Here is a 23,276-nt window from a genome sequence, read left to right as displayed (position 1 = left end):
AAAGTATTAATTTGACTTTTAATCAATTCAAAAAATATCCATGAAGACATTTTCACCAGATAATGTGTGCTTTAGTATTGTTTTCTTTGGCAACTGTGGTATAAGCGGGATAAACGCCTCCGTTCTGTACATTACCTAGGAGATAATGAACTCAGCTCGTCCCGCTGTCTTGTCCATTATGTCCAAGGCAATGTACATAGTGCACACCTTATAGGCTCTGGTCAAATGTAATGCCCTATGTAAGGGAACAAGGTGACAATTGGGACACAATACAACACAACACAGGACAGGCAGGAGAGACACATAGCCAGGCCCAGCACAGTACACACAGGCCATGCAAGGCCAGAACCACAGCCCCATTGCAGTGTGGCTGACTTGAGCTGCCCCCTCACACATCATGCTGTGGCCACGCTGCTGCACTTCTGCGTCTGGCCACCAGAGGGCGCACTAGAGGACCAACCAGAGTAGGGAGAAGGGGACGTGGAAGAGGCCAAGTCTAACATGCACACTTCTTCTGGTCAGGCGCAGCGTCCTCCAGCTTGGTGGCTCCTCCCCCGTTGGCGGGATCGGCGGTGGGCTTGTCGACACACTGCTCCATCCTCTTCATGACCAGGTCTAGCAGAGTGATGACCGCCTTGTCCACCTCAGACCCCGTCGCTGCCGATGTCTCAAAGTACGGGATCCTGCAGGGGACAAACAGAATCACATCAGACAGGACATACAGAACCACATCAGACAGGACATACAGAACCACATCAGACACGACCACACCAACACCCACATCAGACAGGACAAACAGAACCACATCAGACAGGACACATACAGAACCCAGATCAAACAGGACATACAGAACCACATCAGACAGGACACATACAGAACCCAGATCAGACAGGACACATACAGAACCCAGATCAAACAGGACATACAGAACCCAGATCAGACAGGACATACAGAACCACATCAGATAGGACACATACAGAACCCAGATCAGACAGGACACATACAGAACCCAGATCAGACAGGACACATACAGAACCCAGATCGGACAGGACACATACAGAACCCACATCAGACAGGACATACAGAACCCACATCAGACAGGACCACTCCAACACCCACATCAGACAGGACACATACAGAACCCAGATCAGACAGGACATACAGAACCCAGATCAGACAGGACATACAGAACCCACATCAGACAGGACACATACAGAACCCACATCAGACAGGACATACAGAACCCACATCAGACAGGACACATACAGAACCCAGATCAGACAGGACATACAGAACCCAGATCAGACAGGACATACAGAACCACATCAGACAGGACACATACAGAACCCAGATCAGACAGGACACATACAGAACCCACATCAGACAGGACATACAGAACCCACATCAGACAGGACACATACAGAACCCAGATCAGACAGGACATACAGAACCCAGATCAGACAGGACATACAGAACCACATCAGACAGGACACATACAGAACCCAGATCAGACAGGACACATACAGAACCCAGATCAGACAGGACACATACAGAACCCAGATCAGACAGGACATACAGAACCCAGATCAGACAGGACCACACCAACACCCACATCAGACAGGACACATACAGAACCCAGATCAGACAGGACATACAGAACCCAGATCAGACAGGACATACAGAACCCACATCAGACAGGACACATACAGAACCCACATCAGACAGGACATACAGAACCCACATCAGACAGGACACATACAAAACCCAGATCAGACAGGACCACTCCAACACCCACATCAGACAGGACATACAGAACCCAGATCAGACAGGATATACAGAACCCAGATCAGACAGGACATACAGAACCCACATCAGACAGGACACATACAGAACAAAGATCAGACAGGACACATACAGAACCCAGATCAGACAGGACATACAGAACCCACATCAGACAGGACACATACAGAACCCACATCAGACAGGACACATACAGAACCCACATCAGACAGGACATATAGAACCCACATCAGACAGGACACATACAGAACCTACATCAGACAGGACACATACAGAACCCAGATCAGACAGGACATACAGAACCCACATCAGACAGGACACATACAGAACCCAGATCAGACAGGACCACTCCAACACCCACATCAGACAGGACATACAGAACCCAGATCAGACAGGATATACAGAACCCAGATCAGACAGGACATACAGAACCCACATCAGACAGGACACATACAGAACACAGATCAGACAGGACACATACAGAACCCAGATCAGACAGGACATACAGAACCCACATCAGACAGGACACATACAGAACCCACATCAGACAGGACACATACAGAACCCACATCAGACAGGGGACATACAGAACCCACATCAGACAGGGCACATACAGAACCCACATCAGACAGGGCACACACAGAACCCAGATCAGACAGGACATACAGAACCCATATCAGACAGGACATACAGAACCCACATCAGACAGGACCACTCCAACACCGACATCAGACAGGACACATACAGAACCCAGATCAGACAGGACATACAGAACCCACATCAGACAGGACACATACAGAACCCACATTAGACAGGACATACATAACCCACATCAGACAGGACACATACAGAACCCAGATCAGACAGGACCACTCCAACACCCACATCAGACAGGACATACAGAACCCAGATCAGACAGGATATACAGAACCCAGATCAGACAGGACATACAGAACCCACATCAGACAGGACACATACAGAACACAGATCAGACAGGACACATACAGAACCCAGATCAGACAGGACATACAGAACCCACATCAGACAGGACACATACAGAACCCACATCAGACAGGACACATACAGAACCCACATCAGACAGGACATATAGAACCCACATCAAACAGGACACATACAGAACCTACATCAGACAGGACACATACAGAACCCAGATCAGACAGGACATACAGAACCCACATCAGACAGGACACATACAGAACCCAGATCAGACAGGACCACTCCAACACCCACATCAGACAGGACATACAGAACCCAGATCAGACAGGATATACAGAACCCAGATCAGACAGGACATACAGAACCCACATCAGACAGGACACATACAGAACACAGATCAGACAGGACACATACAGAACCCAGATCAGACAGGACATACAGAACCCACATCAGACAGGACACATACAGAACCCACATCAGACAGGACACATACAGAACCCACATCAGACAGGGGACATACAGAACCCACATCAGACAGGACACATACAGAACCCACATCAGACAGGGCACACACAGAACCCAGATCAGACAGGACATACAGAACCCAGATCAGACAGGACATACAGAACCCACATCAGACAGGAAACATACAGAACCCAGATCAGACAGGACACATACAGAACCCAGATCAGACAGGACATACAGAACCCAGATCAGACAGGACATACAGAACCCACATCAGACAGGACACATACAGAACCCACATCAGACAGGACACATACAGAACCCACATCAGACAGGGGACATACAGAACCCACATCAGACAGGGCACATACAGAACCCACATCAGACAGGGCACACACAGAACCCAGATCAGACAGGACATACAGAACCCATATCAGACAGGACATACAGAACCCACATCAGACAGGACCACTCCAACACCCACATCAGACAGGACACATACAGAACCCAGATCAGACAGGACATACAGAACCCACATCAGACAGGACACATACAGAACCCACATTAGACAGGACATACATAACCCACATCAGACAGGACACATACAGAACCCAGATCAGACAGGACCACTCCAACACCCACATCAGACAGGACATACAGAACCCAGATCAGACAGGATATACAGAACCCAGATCAGACAGGACATACAGAACCCACATCAGACAGGACACATACAGAACACAGATCAGACAGGACACATACAGAACCCAGATCAGACAGGACATACAGAACCCACATCAGACAGGACACATACAGAACCCACATCAGACAGGACACATACAGAACCCACATCAGACAGGACATATAGAACCCACATCAGACAGGACACATACAGAACCTACATCAGACAGGACACATACAGAACCCAGATCAGACAGGACATACAGAACCCACATCAGACAGGACACATACAGAACCCAGATCAGACAGGACCACTCCAACACCCACATCAGACAGGACATACAGAACCCAGATCAGACAGGATATACAGAACCCAGATCAGACAGGACATACAGAACCCACATCAGACAGGACACATACAGAACACAGATCAGACAGGACACATACAGAACCCAGATCAGACAGGACATACAGAACCCACATCAGACAGGACACATACAGAACCCACATCAGACAGGACACATACAGAACCCACATCAGACAGGACACATACAGAACCCACATCAGACAGGACACATACAGAACCCACATCAGACAGGGCACACACAGAACCCAGATCAGACAGGACATACAGAACCCAGATCAGACAGGACATACAGAACCCACATCAGACAGGAAACATACAGAACCCAGATCAGACAGGACACATACAGAACCCAGATCAGACAGGACATACAGAACCCAGATCAGACAGGACATACAGAACCCACATCAGACAGGACACATACAGAACCCACATCAGACAGGACACATACAGAACCCACATCAGACAGGCGACATACAGAACCCACATCAGACAGGGCACATACAGAACCCACATCAGACAGGGCACACACAGAACCCAGATCAGACAGGACATACAGAACCCATATCAGACAGGACATACAGAACCCACATCAGACAGGACCACTCCAACACCCACATCAGACAGGACACATACAGAACCCAGATCAGACAGGACATACAGAACCCACATCAGACAGGACACATACAGAACCCACATTAGACAGGACATACATAACCCACATCAGACAGGACACATACAGAACCCAGATCAGACAGGACCACTCCAACACCCACATCAGACAGGACATACAGAACCCAGATCAGACAGGATATACAGAACCCAGATCAGACAGGACATACAGAACCCACATCAGACAGGACACATACAGAACACAGATCAGACAGGACACATACAGAACCCAGATCAGACAGGACATACAGAACCCACATCAGACAGGACACATACAGAACCCACATCAGACAGGACACATACAGAACCCACATCAGACAGGACATATAGAACCCACATCAGACAGGACACATACAGAACCTACATCAGACAGGACACATACAGAACCCAGATCAGACAGGACATACAGAACCCACATCAGACAGGACACATACAGAACCCAGATCAGACAGGACCACTCCAACACCCACATCAGACAGGACATACAGAACCCAGATCAGACAGGATATACAGAACCCAGATCAGACAGGACATACAGAACCCACATCAGACAGGACACATACAGAACACAGATCAGACAGGACACATACAGAACCCAGATCAGACAGGACATACAGAACCCACATCAGACAGGGGACATACAGAACCCACATCAGACAGGACACATACAGAACCCACATCAGACAGGGCACACACAGAACCCAGATCAGACAGGACATACAGAACCCAGATCAGACAGGACATACAGAACCCACATCAGACAGGAAACATACAGAACCCAGATCAGACAGGACACATACAGAACCCAGATCAGACAGGACATACAGAACCCAGATCAGACAGGACATACAGAACCCACATCAGACAGGACACATACAGAACCCACATCAGACAGGACACATACAGAACCCACATCAGACAGGACACATACAGAACCCAGATCAGACAGGACACATACAGAACCCAGATCAGACAGGACATACAGAACCCAGGTCAGACAGGACACATACAGAACCCACATCAGACAGGACACATACAGAACCCACATCAGACAGGACATAAAATCCCCAGATCACAGGACCCAGATCACATAGAGAACCCAGAACATACAGAACCCAGATCAGACAGGACATACAGTACAGAACCCAGATCACAGCGGACAAAGAGAAACCAGATCAGACAGAACCCAGATGAGACGGGGGACAAACAGAACCCAGATCAGACAGCACATACAGAACCCTGTCCTGTCTGAACAGAGAACCCAGATCACATCAGAGAGTATGTATCCTCTATGGAGCTACTAGTGATTGAGAAAAATAAAATACTTCTCACTCAAAAATGTATGTTTTCTCAAGTACAATATAAATCAAGTACAATATTGTAAAACAAACAACAAAAGAGTGACTAAAAAAGGAGAAAGTGTGAAGATAAAATAAATACTAATGTCCTGTAATTATCACATTACATTACACTGGTACACCTGGGTACCCTACAGAGACAACACATTACACTGGTACACCTGGGTACCCTACAGAGACAACACATTACACTGGTACACCTGGGTACCCTACAGAGACAACACATTACACTGGTACACCTGGGTACCCTACAGAGACAACACATCACATTACACTGGTACACCTGGGTACCCTACAGAGACAACACATTACACTGGTACACCTGGGTACCCTACAGAGACAACACATTACACTGGTACACCTGGGGACCCTACAGAGACAACACATTACACTGGTACACCTGGGTACCGTACAGAGACAACACATCACATTACACTGGTACACCTGGGTACCCTACAGAGACAACACATTATACTGGTACACCTGGGTACCCTACAGAGACAACACATTACACTGGTACACCTGGGTACCCTACAGAGACAACACATTACACTGGTACACCTGGGTACCCTACAGAGACAACACATTATACTGGTACACCTGGGTACCCTACAGAGACAACACATTATACTGGTACACCTGGGTACCCTACAGAGACAACACATTATACTGGTACACCTGGGTACCCTACAGAGACAACACATTACACTGGTACACCTGGGTACCCTACAGAGACAACACATTATACTGGTACACCTGGGTACCTTACAGAGACAACACATTACACTGGTACACCTGGGTACCCTACAGAGACAACACATTATACTGGTACACCTGGGTACCCTACAGAGACAACACATTACACTGGTACACCTGGGTACCCTACAGAGACAACACATCACATTACACTGGTACACCTGGGTACCCTACAGAGACAACACATTACACTGGTACACCTGGGTACCCTACAGAGACAACACATTACACTGGTACACCTGGGGACCCTACAGAGACAACACATTACACTGGTACACCTGGGTACCCTACAGAGACAACACATCACATTACACTGGTACACCTGGGTACCCTACAGAGACAACACATTATACTGGTACACCTGGGTACCCTACAGAGACAACACATTACACTGGTACACCTGGGTACCCTACAGAGACAACACATTACACTGGTACACCTGGGTACCCTACAGAGACAACACATTATACTGGTACACCTGGGTACCCTACAGAGACAACACATTATACTGGTACACCTGGGTACCCTACAGAGACAACACATTATACTGGTACACCTGGGTACCCAACAGAGACAACACATTACACTGGTACACCTGGGTACCCTACAGAGACAACACATTATACTGGTACACCTGGGTACCCTACAGAGACAACACATTATACTGGTACACCTGGGTACCCTACAGAGACAACACATTATACTGGTACACCTGGGTACCCTACAGAGACAACACATTACACTGGTACACCTGGGTACCCTACAGAGACAACACATTACACTGGTACACCTGGGTACCCAACAGAGACAACACATTATACTGGTACACCTGGGTACCCTACAGAGACAACACATTATACTGGTACACCTGGGTACCCTACAGAGACAACACATTACACTGGTACACCTGGGTACCCTACAAAGACAACAACCAGGTCACCCTAGACCACAAAGTATCCTTACGTACAGCTCTCAATGACAACACACACACACACACACACACACACACACACACACACACACACACACACACACACACACACACACACACACACACACACACACACACACACACACACACACACACACACACACACACACACACACACACACAGAGCGAGAGCTGTGAATGACAAGCCCAGCACTCATAAAGGACAGAGGAGACTTCCTCAGTGGAAGTATTAATCCCTGATTGTAGTGGAGAGTAAGAGCTTGTCATCAGTGGCACTATAACTGCAGCCTCAGCAACAGTAAAAAGCCACATTGCCTTGACTACTTTACGTTAGGCATCGGTCGTTGATCTTCTGAGGCAAGTACAGTTGAAGTCGGAACTGTATAACCTAATAGTCATTAGGTCTAACGGTGGTTTCTGGCTCTCTCTTTTCCGTGTGTGTGTGTGTGTGTGTGTGTGTGTGTGTATGTATACTCACCCGTACTTGTCGGCTGGTTCCTTAGTGTGTGTGTGTGTGTGTGTGTGTGTGTGTGTGTGTGTGTGTGTGTGTGTGTGTGTGTGTGTGTGTGTGTGTGTGTGTGTGTGTGTGTGTGTGTGTGTGTATACTCACCCGTACTTGTCGGCTAGTTCCTTAGCGTGCTTCTCCTGCACCTCTCTCTGGTCCGCCAGGTCTGCCTTGTTGCCCACCAACACAATGTCTGGGTTCTCACAGTACGCATTGGCCTGCAGCTGGCCTGAGGACAACATAGAACAGTTAGCATTGGCCTGCAGCTAGCCTGAGGACAACAGTTAGCATTGGCCTGCAGCTAGCCTGGGGACAACAGTTAGCATTGGCCTGCAGCTAGCCTGAGGACAACAGTTAGCATTGGCCTGCAGCTAGCCTGAGGACAACAGTTAGCATTGGCCTGCAGCTAGCCTGAGGACAACATGGAACAGTTAGCATTGGCCTGCAGCTAGCCTGAGGACAACATAGAACCGTTAGCATTGGCCTGCAGCTAGCCTGAGGAGAACATGGAACAGTTAGCATTGGCCTGCAGCTAGCCTGAGGACAACATGGAACAGTTAGCATTGGCCTGCAGCTAGGCTGAGGACAACATGGAACAGTTAGCATTGGCCTGCAGCTGGCCTGAGGACAACATGGAACAGTTAGCATTGGCCTGCAGCTAGCCTGGGGACAACAGTTAGCATTGGCCTGCAGCTAGCCTGGGGACAACAATTAGCATTGGCCTGCATCTGGCCTGGGGACAACAGTTAGCATTGGCCTGCAGCTGGCCTGGGGACAACAGTTAACATTGGCCTGCAGCTGGCCTGGGGACAACAGTTAGCATTGGCCTGCAGCTAGCCTGGGGACAACAGTTAACATTTTGGGACAGCGCTGTGTGTCCTCATATCATCATTAAATGTCAAGTGCTGTATGTCCTCACACTTATTCTGTAGTTTACTAGTCACCTTCTCTACATCCTGTGCTGAATCTAAAGCCAGCATGATTAGAGTACCAAGATACCACCGTTTAGTAGTACTACTCCCTGATGAAAGTAGCTTTCTGGCAGAAACGTTAAGCTAATTAATCAAAGTATTGCAGCATAGTAAGAGAATGTGAAGCTAACTTATTTTGTCCCGGGGGTCTGGACAGCCGCTAATTAAGGTGTTTTATGTTTCCTTCTCCAGAAAACAGTTTACTACTAACCTTTGCCTTCTTCCTGGATCAAAAGGCCTGAATGACTACAGTATCGATTCATATTAATCCCCTGAGGACCTGCCTGCTCTTCAAATACCTCCTTATAATGAAACCGTCTTCTTTTCAAATGCCAGGCCGTCGTTATCAATAAGAATTAGTTGTTAATTGACTGGTTAAAATAATTAACGTAACGGAGGAAAACTTAATTCTATTGAATTCAATAAGTGAATTGACTGAATCCCCGACCCTGGCCACGTTCTGCTCCCTCAGGACTGTGTGTGTGTGTGTGTGTGTGTGTGTGTGTTTGTGTTGTGTGTGTGTGTGTGTGTGTGTGTGTGTGTGTGTGTGTGTGTGTGTGTGTGTGTGTGTGTGTGTGTATATGTGTGGTGTGTGTGTGTGCGTGCGTGTGTTTGCTGACTACATAGACCATTACGTACTCATCCAGTTGCGGACGTTGAGAAAGCTCTGTTGGCTGGTGAGGTCAAACATGAGCAGGAAGCCCATGGCATCTCTGAAGAAGGCTGTGGTTAGACTCCGGAACCTGTGAGGGCATGGAGGTTAGTAACAGCAGGATTGTGTTGGTTCCATTCCTACATGGGCCACCTGTACTGAATATATCTGCCAATGGAGACAGTTCTTTAATTAAGTCGCTTTTTGGATAAAAGGATTTGCCAAATTACCATTTTTTTTGCTGTTGCAAGATTGCCAGTGTGGCTTCCAGCTTGCAAGTGATTCAATTCTCAAATTAGAAATTAAGCCAGTCTCCAGATCTCAACCCCATAGAAAATATTTGGAGGGAGTTGAAAGTCCGTGTTGCCCAGCAACAGCCCCAAAACATCACTGCTCTAGAAGAGATCTGCATGGAGGAATGGGCCAAAATACCAGCAACAGTGTGTGAAAACCTTGTGAAGACTTACAGAAAATGTTTGACCTCTGTCATTCCCAACAAAGGGTATATAACAAAGTATTGAGATAAACCTTTGTTATTGACCAAATACTTATTTTTTTCACCATAATTTGAAAATAAATTCATTCAAAATCCTACAATGTGATTTTCAGGATTTTTTTTCTCATTTTGTCGGTCACAGTTGAAGTGTACCGATGATGAAAATTACAGGCATCTCTCATCTTTTTAAGTGGGAGAACTTGCACAATTGGTGGCTGACTAAATACTTTTTTGGCCCACTGTGTACATACTACACAATACCACTGATGAGTCATCAATACATACTATATAATACCACTGATGAGTCATCAACAAATACTATAACAAATACTATACAATACCACTGATGAGTCATCAATACTATATAATACCACCGATGAGTCATCAATACATACTATATAATAGCACTAATGAGTCATCAATACATACTATATTATAGCACTGATGAGTCATCAACACATACTATATAATAGCACTGATGAGTCATCAATACATGTCATTAAATACAACTGATGAGTCATCAATACATACTATATAATAGCACTGATGAGTCATCAATACATACTATATAATACCACTGATGAGTCATCAATACTATATAATAGCACTGATGAGTCATCAATACATACTATATAATAGCACTGATGAGTCATCAATACATACTATATAATAGCACTGATGAGTCATCAACACATACTATATAATAGCACTGATGAGTCATCAATACATACTATATAATAGCACTGATGAGTCATCAACACATACTATATAATAGCACTGATGAGTCATCAATACATGTCACTAAATACCACTGATGAGTCATCAATAAATACTATATAATAGCACTGATGAGTCATCAATACATACTATATAATAGCACTGATGAGTCATCAATACATGTCACTAAATACCACTGATGAGTCATCAATAAATACTATATAATAGCACTGATGAGTCATCAATACATACTATATAATAGCACTGATGAGTCATCAATACATACTATATAATAGCACTGATGAGTCATCAACACATACTATATAATAGCACTGATGAGTCATCAATACATACTATATAATAGCACTGATGAGTCATCAATACATACTATATAATAGTACTGATGAGTCATCAATACATACTATATAATAGCACTGATGAGTCATCAATACATGTCACTAAATACCACTGATGAGTCATCAATAAATACTATATAATAGCACTGATGAGTCATCAATACATACTATATAATAGCACTGATGAGTCATCAATAAATACTATATAATAGCACTGATGAGTCATCAATACATACTATATAATAGCACTGATGAGTCATCAACACATACTATATAATAGCACTGATGAGTCATCAATACATACTATATAATAGCACTGATGAGTCATCAATACATACTATATAATAGCACTGATGAGTCATCAATACATACTATATAATAGCACTGATGAGTCATCAATACATACTATATAATAGCACTGATGAGTCATCAATACATACTATATAATAGCACTGATGAGTCATCAATACATGTCACTAAATACCACTGATGAGTCATCAATACATACTATATAATAGCACTGATGAGTCATCAATACATACTATATAATAGCACTGATGGGTCATCAATACATACTATATAATACCACTGATGAGTCATCAATACATACTATATAATAGCACTGATGAGTCATCAATACATACTATATAATAGCACTGATGAGTCATCAATACATGTCACTAAATACCACTGATGAGTCATCAATACATACTATATAATAGCACTGATGAGTCATCAATACATACTATATAATAGCAATGATGGGTCATCAATACATACTATATAATACCACTGATGAGTCATCAATACATACTATATAATAGCACTGATGAGTCATCAATACATACTATATAATAGCACTGATGAGTCATCAATACATACTATATAATAGCACTGATGAGTCATCAACACATACTATATAATAGCACTGATGAGTCATCAACACATACTATATAATAGCACTGATGAGTCATCAATACATACTATATAATAGCACTGATGAGTCATCAATACATACTATATAATAGCACTGATGAGTCATCAATACATACTATATAATAGCACTGATGAGTCATCAATACATGTCATTAAATACCACTGATGAGTCATCAATACATACTATATAATAGCACTGATGAGTCATCAATACATACTGTATAATAGCACTGATGAGTCATCAATACATGTCATTAAATACCACTGATGAGTCATCAATACATACTATATTATAGCACTGATGAGTCATCAATACATACTATATAATAGCACTGATGAGTCATCAATACATACTATATAATAGCACTGATGAGTCATCAATACATGTCATTAAATACCACTGATGAGTCATCAATACATACTATATAATAGCACTGATGAGTCATCAATACATACTATATAATAGCACTGATGAGTCATCAACACATACTATGTAATAGCACTGATGAGTCATCAATACATACTATATAATAGCACTGATGAGTCATCAACACATACTATATAATAGCACTGATGAGTCATCAACACATACTATATAATAGCACTGATGAGTCATCAATACATACTATATAATAGCACTGATGAGTCATCAATACATACTATATAATAGCACTGATGAGTCATCAACACATACTATATAATAGCACTGATGAGTCATCAATACATACTATATAATAGCACTGATGAGTCATCAACACATACTATATAATAGCACTGATGAGTCATCAATACATACTATATAATACCACTGATGAGTCATCAACACATACTATATAATAGCACTGATGAGTCATCAATACATACTATATAATAGCACTGATGAGTCATCAATACATACTATATAATAGCACTGATGAGTCATCAATACATACTATATAATAGCACTGATGAGTCATCAACACATACTATATAATAGCACTGATGAGTCATCAATACATACTATATAATACCACTGATGAGTCATCAACACATACTATATAATAGCACTGATGAGTCATCAATACATACTATATAATAGCACTGATGAGTCATCAATACATACTATATAATAGCACTGATGAGTCATCAACACATACTATATAATAGCACTGATGAGTCATCAATACATACTATATAATAGCACTGATGAGTCATCAACACATACTATATAATAGCACTGATGAGTCATCAATACATACTATATAATACCACTGATGAGTCATCAATACATACTACATAATACCACTGATGAGTCATCAACACATACTATATAATACCACTGATGAGTCATCAACACATACTATATAATACCACTGATGAGTCATCAACACATACTATATAATACCACTGATGAGTCAACCGCTGCCTCCCATTGTGTCTATTGTGTCTGGTACCAGAAAACGTATACGTGTCAGAAGTTTCCCAAACGGCACCCTATTCCCTATGTAGTGCACTACTTTTGACCAGGGCCCATAGAGATCTGGTCAAAAGTAATGCACTGTATAGGGCAAAGGGTGCCATTGGTGACGCATACTCAGTTGGTCTCATTGATGCTGTGTTCTCTGAGAGGGTTATTTTTTTCCCCCACCAGAATAAAAAAAGACACTTCAGGTTTCTGTCAGGTACGTTTACGGAAGGGGTCGGCGCCGTTAGCAACACAGGTAGACTCTCTGAAGATGATTTTTACATTGGTTAAGGCTTGTCAAGAGGCCTTGTAGAACTACGTCAAGTCGTCATTCTCACAAGGCAAGAGGAAGTGATACGTTGAGAGAATCTCACGTTGTGAGAGCTTGAGATATACTGTAGTTAAACAAGGGCCATTTTTTATTTATTAAGAACTTAAAAAAACTGAATTGCAGCAGTGGTTTGTCTACGATTCCGCGGAGCTAAAATGAGAAGGGTACATAGTAACGTAGGTACAGTACTTCTATCAATTCCCTTTTTTTGATAACGCATTAGAAACGTTAGCGCAGCCCGTTAGAAACGTTAGCGCAGCCCGTTGGAAACGTTAGCGCAGCCCGTTGGAAACGTTAGCGCAGCCCGTTGGAAACGTTAGCGCAGCCCGTTGGAAACGTTAGCGCAGCCCGTTGGAAACGTTAGCGCAGCCCGTTGGAAACGTTAGCGCAGCCCGTTGGAAACGTTAGCGCAGCCCGTTGGAAACGTTAGCGCAGCCCGTTAGAAACGTTAGCGCAGCCCGTTGGAAACGTTAGCGCAGCCCGTTGGAAACGTTAGCGCAGCCCGTTAGAAACGTTAGCGCAGCCTGTTAGAAACGTTAGCGCAGCCCGTTAGAAACATTAGCGCAGCCTGTTAGAAACATTAGCGCAGCCCGTTAGAAACGTTAGCGCAGCCTGTTAGAAACGTTAGCGCAGCCCGTTAGAAACGTTAGCGCAGCCCGTTAGAAACGTTATTGTAACCCACTAGAAACGTTATTGTAACCCAATAGAAACGTTATTGTAACCCATTAGAAACGTCATTGTAACCCATTAGAAACGTTATTGTAAACGTTATTGTAACCCACTAGAAACGTTATTGTAAACGTTATTGTAACCCACTAGAAACGTTATTGTAACCCAATAGAAACGTTATTGTAACCCATTAGAAACGTCATTGTAACCCATTAGAAACGTTATTGTAAACGTTATTGTAACCCACTAGAAACGTTATTGTAAACGTTATTGTAACCCACTAGAAAGGTTATTGTAAACGTTATTGTAACCCACTAGAAACATTATTGTAACCCATTAGAAACGTTATTGTAACCCACTAGAAACGTTATTGTAAACGTTATTGTAACCCACTAGAAAGGTTATTGTAAACGTTATTGTAACCCACTAGAAAGGTTATTGTAAACGTTATTGTAACCCACTAGAAAGGTTATTGTAAACGTTATTGTAACCAATTAGAAACATTATTGTAAACGTTATTGTAACCCAATAGAAACGTTAATGTAAATGTTATTGTAACCAATTAGAAACATTATTGTAAACGTTATTGTAACCCAATAGAAACGTTATTGTAATGCAGTTCCAGTACCTCTCCTGTCCAGCCGTATCCCAGAGCTGGAGGTGAACTTTAAAAGTCTTCCCTGTGGTTCCATTGGGGCCCGACGCTGTATACACCTGAAAAACACACAAACACACAAACACACAAACACACACACACACACACACACACACACACACACACACACACACACACACACACACACACACACACACACACACACACACACACACTTAAAACAGTTGCCTGATCTACTCGTCATCTATCCAGGGCAGGCGTCTGTCTTCAAAACAAACAGAAGACAAACCCTGTTTTGAAGGTGGTGTTGCCAAAAGAGAATTAAACTGTTATCTTGGGAAAGGAACATGTATTTTTTGGGCTGCAGAATCCCAAGAAAATACTAGAACAATTGAACAGATAGAAACTAGGGTTAAACTGTATTAAAATTAAATGAAATAGGAGATTCAGAGAAACCGAACGGTGTCTGTATGGGAGAACTGTGAGGGAGGGAAAAATCACAAGACAGCATATTGACTAAACAGTCATGCATTCTTTACATTGTAAATATATGTATTCTGCATTCATGGACATTACAAGGGGATATTAACATTTTCTCCCTCTGTCTAGCTGTTAGCCTACTGTCATGTATTCCTGGATGACAAATGCTAATGCTAGCCAGTAACCATCCAATGCCATGGTGAACCATCTGTCTGAGGAAGGCCTCAGGCTCAGAGGACCGTCACTAAAAACTGCAGACAGTGATCCTAATCCACGTTGTTCCTGCGTCACAGCATCGGACACCTCCTTCACCCTAATGGGATGGTTGACAGATCTCATGTCTGTGTGAAACTCACCAAAACAGAGTCAGATCTACAAGGGCCTCAGGAAGATACTGACCTCTTTTCTCAAGCCCCCCCCCCCCCCCCCCAAAAAAAAACGTAGGAAAAGGTTTTTGTTGAAAAAGGTATTTATAAACACAAGAGCCCCTTGCTCTACTGTCTCCTAGCCCTTTACGAGATGTAAGCTTTCTTGTTTTCGCTCACATTTACAGCATCTTACATCTCTTTAATGGTCCTACTGCCATAGATCATGTTTTAGATTCACAGTGATAAGTGTTGACTGTCTTTGACAGGAGAGATTGTACTTCATTCTGGGCACTGGAGTCACAAAGGACTGTAGTCACATGGCTTAACAGCGGCTAAGGTTCATCCTCTCTCTTTAATTTAAACTTCACAGCTCTCCTTCCCCTCTTCTCAGAGGTTCATCCTCTCTCTTTAATTTAAACTTCACAGCTCTTCGTCCCCTCTGCTCAGAGGTTCATCCTCTCTTTAATTTAAACTTCACAGCTCTCCTTCCCCTCTTCTCAGAGGATCATCCTCTCTCTTTAATTTAAACTTCACAGCTCTTCGTCCCCTCTTCTCAGAGGATCATCCTCTCTCTTTAATTTAAACTTCACAGCTCTTCGTCCCCTCTTCTCAGAGGTTCATCCTCTCTTTAATTTAAACTTCACAGCTCTCCTTCCCCTCTGCTCAGAGGTTCATCCTCTCTTTAATTTAAACTTCACAGCTCTCCTTCCCCTCTACTCAGAGGTTCATCCTCTCTCTTTAATTTAAACTTCACAGCTCTCCTTCCCCTCTTCTCAGAGGTTCTTCCTCTCTTTAATTTAAACTTCACAGCTCTCCTTCCCCTCTTATCAGAGGTTCATCCTCTCTCTTTAATTTAAACTTCACAGCTCTCCTTCCCCTCTTCTCAGAGGTTCATCCTCTCTCTTTAATTTAAACTTCACAGCTCTCCTTCCCCTCTTCTCAGAGGTTCATCCTCTCTCTTTAATTTAAACTTCACAGCTCTCCTTCCCCTCTTCTCAGAGGTTCATCCTCTCTCTTTAATTTAAACTTCACAGCTCTCCTTCCCCTCTTCTCAGAGGTTCATCCTCTCTCTTTAATTTAAACTTGACTATCTCTACTTCCCCTCCTCTTCCCTGGCCATCTCTGAACAGCACCGGTAAGGCAACTTGACAAGAATTAAGATAACAGAGAGACGGTCTTAGGAGGAGGAGCAATGGTAATAACTTCACTGGCTGCATACTGATTCTCCACCCTCTCCAATCTCCACATCATGGATTTAACAATGGTGGAACGTCCCTACAGCCAAGGCTTAATTCAATACAATGCTTTTAAAAATGCATGACGGGAGTGTGCAAGTGTTCACTTTGAGACGGGTGTGGAGAATGGGGACGCAGACACAGTCTCAGTGAGTCTGAAGAAGACTATGGTTGATGAAGGACCTTTTCATCAGGACGATTCTCATAAACATTGGGTTCGCATGCGTGTGTGTGTGTGTGTGTGTGGTGTGTGTGTGTGTGTGTGTGTGTGGTGTGTGTGGTGTGTGTGTGTGTGTGTGTGGTGTGTGTGTGTGGTGTGTGTTGTGTGTGTGTGTGGTGTGTGTGGTGTGTGGTGTGTGTGTGGTGTGTGTGTGTGTGGTGTGTGTGTGTGTGTGTGTTGTGTGTGGTGTGTGTGTGTGTGTGTTGTGTGTGGTGTGGTGTGTGGTGTGTGTGGTGTGTGTGTGTGTGTGTGTGTGTGTGGTGTGTGTGTGTGGTGTGTGTGTGTGTGTGTGTGTATGTGGTGTGTGGTGTGTGTGTGTGTGGTGTGTGTGTGTCTACTCACCACTCTCTTTTCCCTGAAGTCTATTCCCACCGTGGTGATGAACTTGGGGTTGAACTTGTTGTCTGTGTACCTGAAGAGGAAAGTAGTATTATTAATAACAATAATAATAATAAATATTATACATATAATAATAATAAATATAATAATAATAAATATAATAATAATAATAATAATAACAATAATAATAATAAATATTATACATATAATAATAATAAATATAATAATAATAATAATAATAACAATAATAATAATAAATATTATACATATAATAATAATAAATATAATAATAATAAATATAATAATAATAAATATAATAATAATAATAACAATAATAATAATAAATATTATACATATAATAATAATAACAATAATAATAATAAATATAATAATAATAATAATAATAACAATAATAATAATAAATATTATACATATAATAATAATAAATATAATAATAATAATAATAATAACAATAATAATAATAAATATTATACATATAATAATAATAAATATAATCATACTAATAAATATAATAATAATAAATATAATCATACTAATAAATATAATAATAATAAATATAATCATACTAATAAATATAATAAAGAATAATAATAATAATACATATAATAATAATAAATATAATAATAAATAATAATATTATAATAATAATAATAATACTACTACTAATAATAATACATATAATAATAATAAATATTACAAATATAATAATCATAAATATAATAATAATAATAAATATAATACTACTACTACTAATAATACATATAATAATACTACTACTACTAATAATACATATAATAATAATAATAATAAATATTACAAATATAATAATCATAAATATAATAATAATAATAAATATAATACTACTACTACTAATAATAATAATATACACTACATGACCAATAGTATGTGGACACCTGCTCATCAAACCTATAATTCCAAAATCATGGACATTAATAATTAGTTGGTCCCCCTTTTGCTGCTATGACAGCCTCCACTCTTCTGGGAAGGTGTTCCACTAACTGTTGGAACATTGCTGTGGGGACTTGCTTACATTCAGCTACAAGAGCATTAGTGAGATCGGGAACACTGATGTTAGGCGATTAGGCCTGGCTCACAGTCGGCGTTCCAATTCATCCCAAAGGTGTTCAATGGGGTTGAGGTCAAGGCACACTTAACCAGCATGGCTACCACAGCATTCTGCAGTGATACACCATCCCGTCTGGTTTGTGCTTAGTGGGACTATCATTTGTTTTTCAACAGGACAATGACCCAACACACCTCCAGGCTGTGTAAGGGCTATTTGACCAATAAGGAGATTGATGGAGTGCTGCATCAGATGACCTGGCCTCCACAATCACCCAACCTCAACCCAATTGAGATGGTTTGGGATGAGTTGGACCACAGAGTGAAGGAAAAGTAGCAAACAAGTGCTCAGCATAGTGCTCAGGTGAAGGGTCACAGACAGTGTCACCAGCAAAGCACACCCCCAACACATAACACCTCCTCCTCCATGCTTCATGGTGGGAAATACACATGCGGAGATCATCCGTTAACCTACTCTGTGTCTCACAAAGACACGGCGGTTGGAACCAACATTTTTACATTTGGACTCCAGACCAAAGGACACATTTCCACAGGTCTAACGTCCATTGCTCATGTTTCTTGGCCCAAGCAAGTGTCCTCTTCTTATTGGTGTCCTTTAGTAGTGGTTTCTTTGTAGAAATTCGACCATGAAGGCTTGATTCACACGGTCTCCTCTGAACAGTTGCTGTTGAGATGTGTCTGTTACTTGAACTCTGTGAAGCATTTATTTGGGCTGCAATTTCTGAGGCTGGTAACTCTAATGAACTTATCCTCTGCAGTGACTCTGGGTCACCTCTGCGGTCCTCATGAGAGCCAGTTTCATCACAGAGCCTGATGGTTTTTGCGACTGAACATGAAGAAACTTTCAAAGTTATTTTTCGTATTGACCTTGATGTCTTATTTAAAATAATGGTGGACTGTCGTTTCTCTTGGCTTATTTGAGCAGTTTTTACCATAATATGGACTTGGTCGTTTACCAAATAGGGCTATCTTCTGTATAACCCTAATTTTTCACAACACATCTGATTGGCTCAAATCTATTACGAAAGAAAGAACTTCCACAAATGAACTTTAAGAAGGCACACCTGTTAATTGAAATGCATTCCAGGTGACTACCTCATGAAGTTGGTTGAGATAATGCCATTAGTGTGCAAATCTGCCATCAAGGCAAAGGGTGGCTATTTGAAGAATCTAAAATATATTTTCATTGTTTAACACTTTTTTGGTTACTACATGATTCCATATGTGTGATAATTGGTGTCTTCACTATTATTCTACAATGTAGAATATAGTACAAAAATAAAATAATACCCTTGAATGAGACCGGTACTGTATATAGATCCATGAAGGTATTGAATCGTGTTGAAAGGGAAAGATGCACATCCCTAATAACTAGTTGTGTGTGTGTGTGTGTGTGTACCTGTATAGAAAAGTTGTCTTCCCTACTCCAGAGTCCCCCAGAGCCAGGAGCTTGATCAGGTAATCATAGTCCCCATCAGTCATCGTGCTGACCGCGCTGAACCTGGAGTAAACAAAACAAGAAGAAGTCCTTTTTAAAGGTATTTGGTATGACTCCACTGGGGATTAAACCAACAACTTTCCAATCTCAGGGGAGACACTTTAACCACAAGGTCACTGAGTACATGACAGCAGATTCATCACAGCCTGTCTGACACATTCATTCATACAGTTGAAGTCAGAAGTTTACATACACCTTAGACCAATACATTTCAACTCAGGTTTTCACAATTCTTGACATTTAATCCTAGTAAGAATTCCCTGTCTTAGGTCAGTTAGGATCACCACTTTATTTTAAGAATTGAAATGAAAGAATAATAGTAGAGAAAAGGATTTATTTCAGCTTTTATTTCTTTCATCACATTCCCAGTGGGTCAGAAGTTTACATACACTCAATTAGTATTTGGTAGCGTTGCCTTTAAATTGTTTAACTTGGGTCAAATGTTTCGGGTAGCCTATCACAAGCTTCCCACAATAAGTTGGGTGATTTTTGGCCCATTCCTCCTGACAGAGCTGGTGTAACGGAGTCAGGTTTGTAGGCCTCCTTGCTCGCACACACTTTTTTAGTTCGGCCCAGAGATTTTCTATGGGATTGAGGTCAGGGCTTTGTGATGGCCACTCCAATACCTTGACTTTGTTGTCCTTAAGCCATTTTGCCACAACTTTGGAAGTATGCTTGGGGTCATTGTCCATTTGGAAGACCCATTTGCGACCAAGCTTTAAATCCTGACTGATGTGTCTTCAATATATCCACATAATTTTCCTACCTCATGATGCCATCTATTTTGTGAAGTGCACCAGTCCTTCCTGCAGCAAAGCACCCCCACAACATGATGCTGCCACCACCGTGCTTCACGGTTGGGATGGTGTTCTTTGGCTTGCAAGCCTCCCCCTTTTCCTCCAAACATAACGATGGTCATTACGGCCAAACAATTGTATTTTTGTTTCATCAGACCAGAGGACATTTCTCCAAAAAGTAAGATCTTTGTCCCCATGTGCAGTTGCAAACCGTAGTCTGGCTTTTTTTATGGCGGTTTTGGAGCAGTGGATTCTTCCTTGTTGAGTGGCCTTTCAGGTTATGTCGATATAGGACTCATTTTACTGTGGATATAGATACTTCTGTTCCTGTTTTATTTTTTTTCATTCATTTTTTCACCTTTATTTAACCAGGTAGATTAGTTGAGAACAAGTTCTCATTTTCATCTGCGACCTGGCCAAGATAAAGCAAAGCAGTTCGACACAAACAACAACACAGAGTAATACATGGAATAAACAAACGTACAGTCAATAACACAACAGAAAAAAGTCTATATACATTGTGTGCAAATGAGGTAAGATAAGGCAAGTAAGGCAATAAATAGGCCATAGTGGCAAAATAATTACAATTTAGCAATTAAACACTGGAGTGATAGATAGTTTCCTCCAGCATCTTCACAAGGTCCTTTGATGTTGTTCTGGGATTGATTTGCACTTTTCGCACCAAAGTACTTTCATCTCTAGGAGACAGAATGCTTCTCCTTCCTGAGGGGTATGACGGCTGCGTGGTCCCATGGTGTTTATACTTGCGTACTATTGTTTGTACAGATGAATGTGGTACCTTCGGGCGTTTGGAAATTGTTCCCAAGGATGAACCAGGCTTGTGGAGGTCTACAATTTTTTTCTGAGGTCTTGGCTAATTTCTTTTGATTTTCCCATGATGTCAAGCAAAGAGACACTGAGTTTGAAGGTAGACCTTGAAATACATCCACAGGTACACCTCTAATTGACTCAAATGATGTCAATTAGCCTATCAGAAGCTTCTAAAGCCATGACATCATTTTCTGGAATTTTCCAAGCTGTTTAAAGGCACAGTCAACTTCGTGCATGTAAACTTCTGAACCACTGGAATTGTGATACAGTGAATTATACGTGAAATAATCTGTCTGTAAACAATTGTTGGAAAAATGACTTGTGTCATGCACAAAGTAGATGTCCTAACTGACTTGCCCAAACTACAGTGTGTTAACAAGAAATTTGTGGAGTGGTTGAAAAACGAGTTTTAATGACTCCAACCTAAGTGTATGTATGTAAACTTCCAACTTCAATTCATACAAGTTGGAAACAAACAACGGGAACTGGCCTGGGGTCAGTAAGTTTTGTCAAACAAACAACGGGAAACTGGCCTGGGGTCAGTAAAGGTTTGCCAAACAGACAACGGGGAACTGGCCTGGGGTCAGTAAAGGTTTGCCAAACAGACAACGGGGAACTGGCCTGGGGTCAGTAAAGGAACAGACCGAAGCGAAACGGCCCAACGTCATAATAACAAACACAACTT

The 23,276-nt window shown here is 41.9% G+C and overlaps 1 protein-coding gene across 3 annotated transcripts in view; it reads right to left on the bottom strand.

Moving 5' to 3' along the window:
• LOC139408264 (ras-related protein Rab-27B-like) overlaps window positions 1–23,276 on the bottom strand; it is a 107,336-nt gene continuing 84,060 nt past the window's right edge. For all 3 annotated transcript variants that reach the window (XM_071151949.1, XM_071151950.1, XM_071151951.1), the window contains exons 2-7: window positions 20,865–20,966; window positions 18,344–18,413; window positions 15,711–15,796; window positions 10,121–10,224; window positions 8,616–8,739; window positions 1–683 (exon numbers count right to left, since the gene is read on the bottom strand). In XM_071151949.1, coding sequence (XP_071008050.1) covers window positions 497–683; window positions 8,616–8,739; window positions 10,121–10,224; window positions 15,711–15,796; window positions 18,344–18,413; window positions 20,865–20,947 — 654 coding nt within the window. In that variant the 5' untranslated portion in view covers window positions 20,948–20,966 and the 3' untranslated portion in view covers window positions 1–496. The remainder of the gene's footprint in view (window positions 684–8,615; window positions 8,740–10,120; window positions 10,225–15,710; window positions 15,797–18,343; window positions 18,414–20,864; window positions 20,967–23,276) is intronic.

The sequence above is a fragment of the Oncorhynchus clarkii genome, chromosome 5 (genome assembly GCF_045791955.1).
Source record: "Oncorhynchus clarkii lewisi isolate Uvic-CL-2024 chromosome 5, UVic_Ocla_1.0, whole genome shotgun sequence".
Taxonomy (NCBI): Eukaryota; Metazoa; Chordata; class Actinopteri; order Salmoniformes; family Salmonidae; genus Oncorhynchus; species Oncorhynchus clarkii.
The sequence above is the reverse complement of the archived record's forward strand: the minus strand, read 5'-3'. Positions and strand labels throughout refer to the sequence as shown.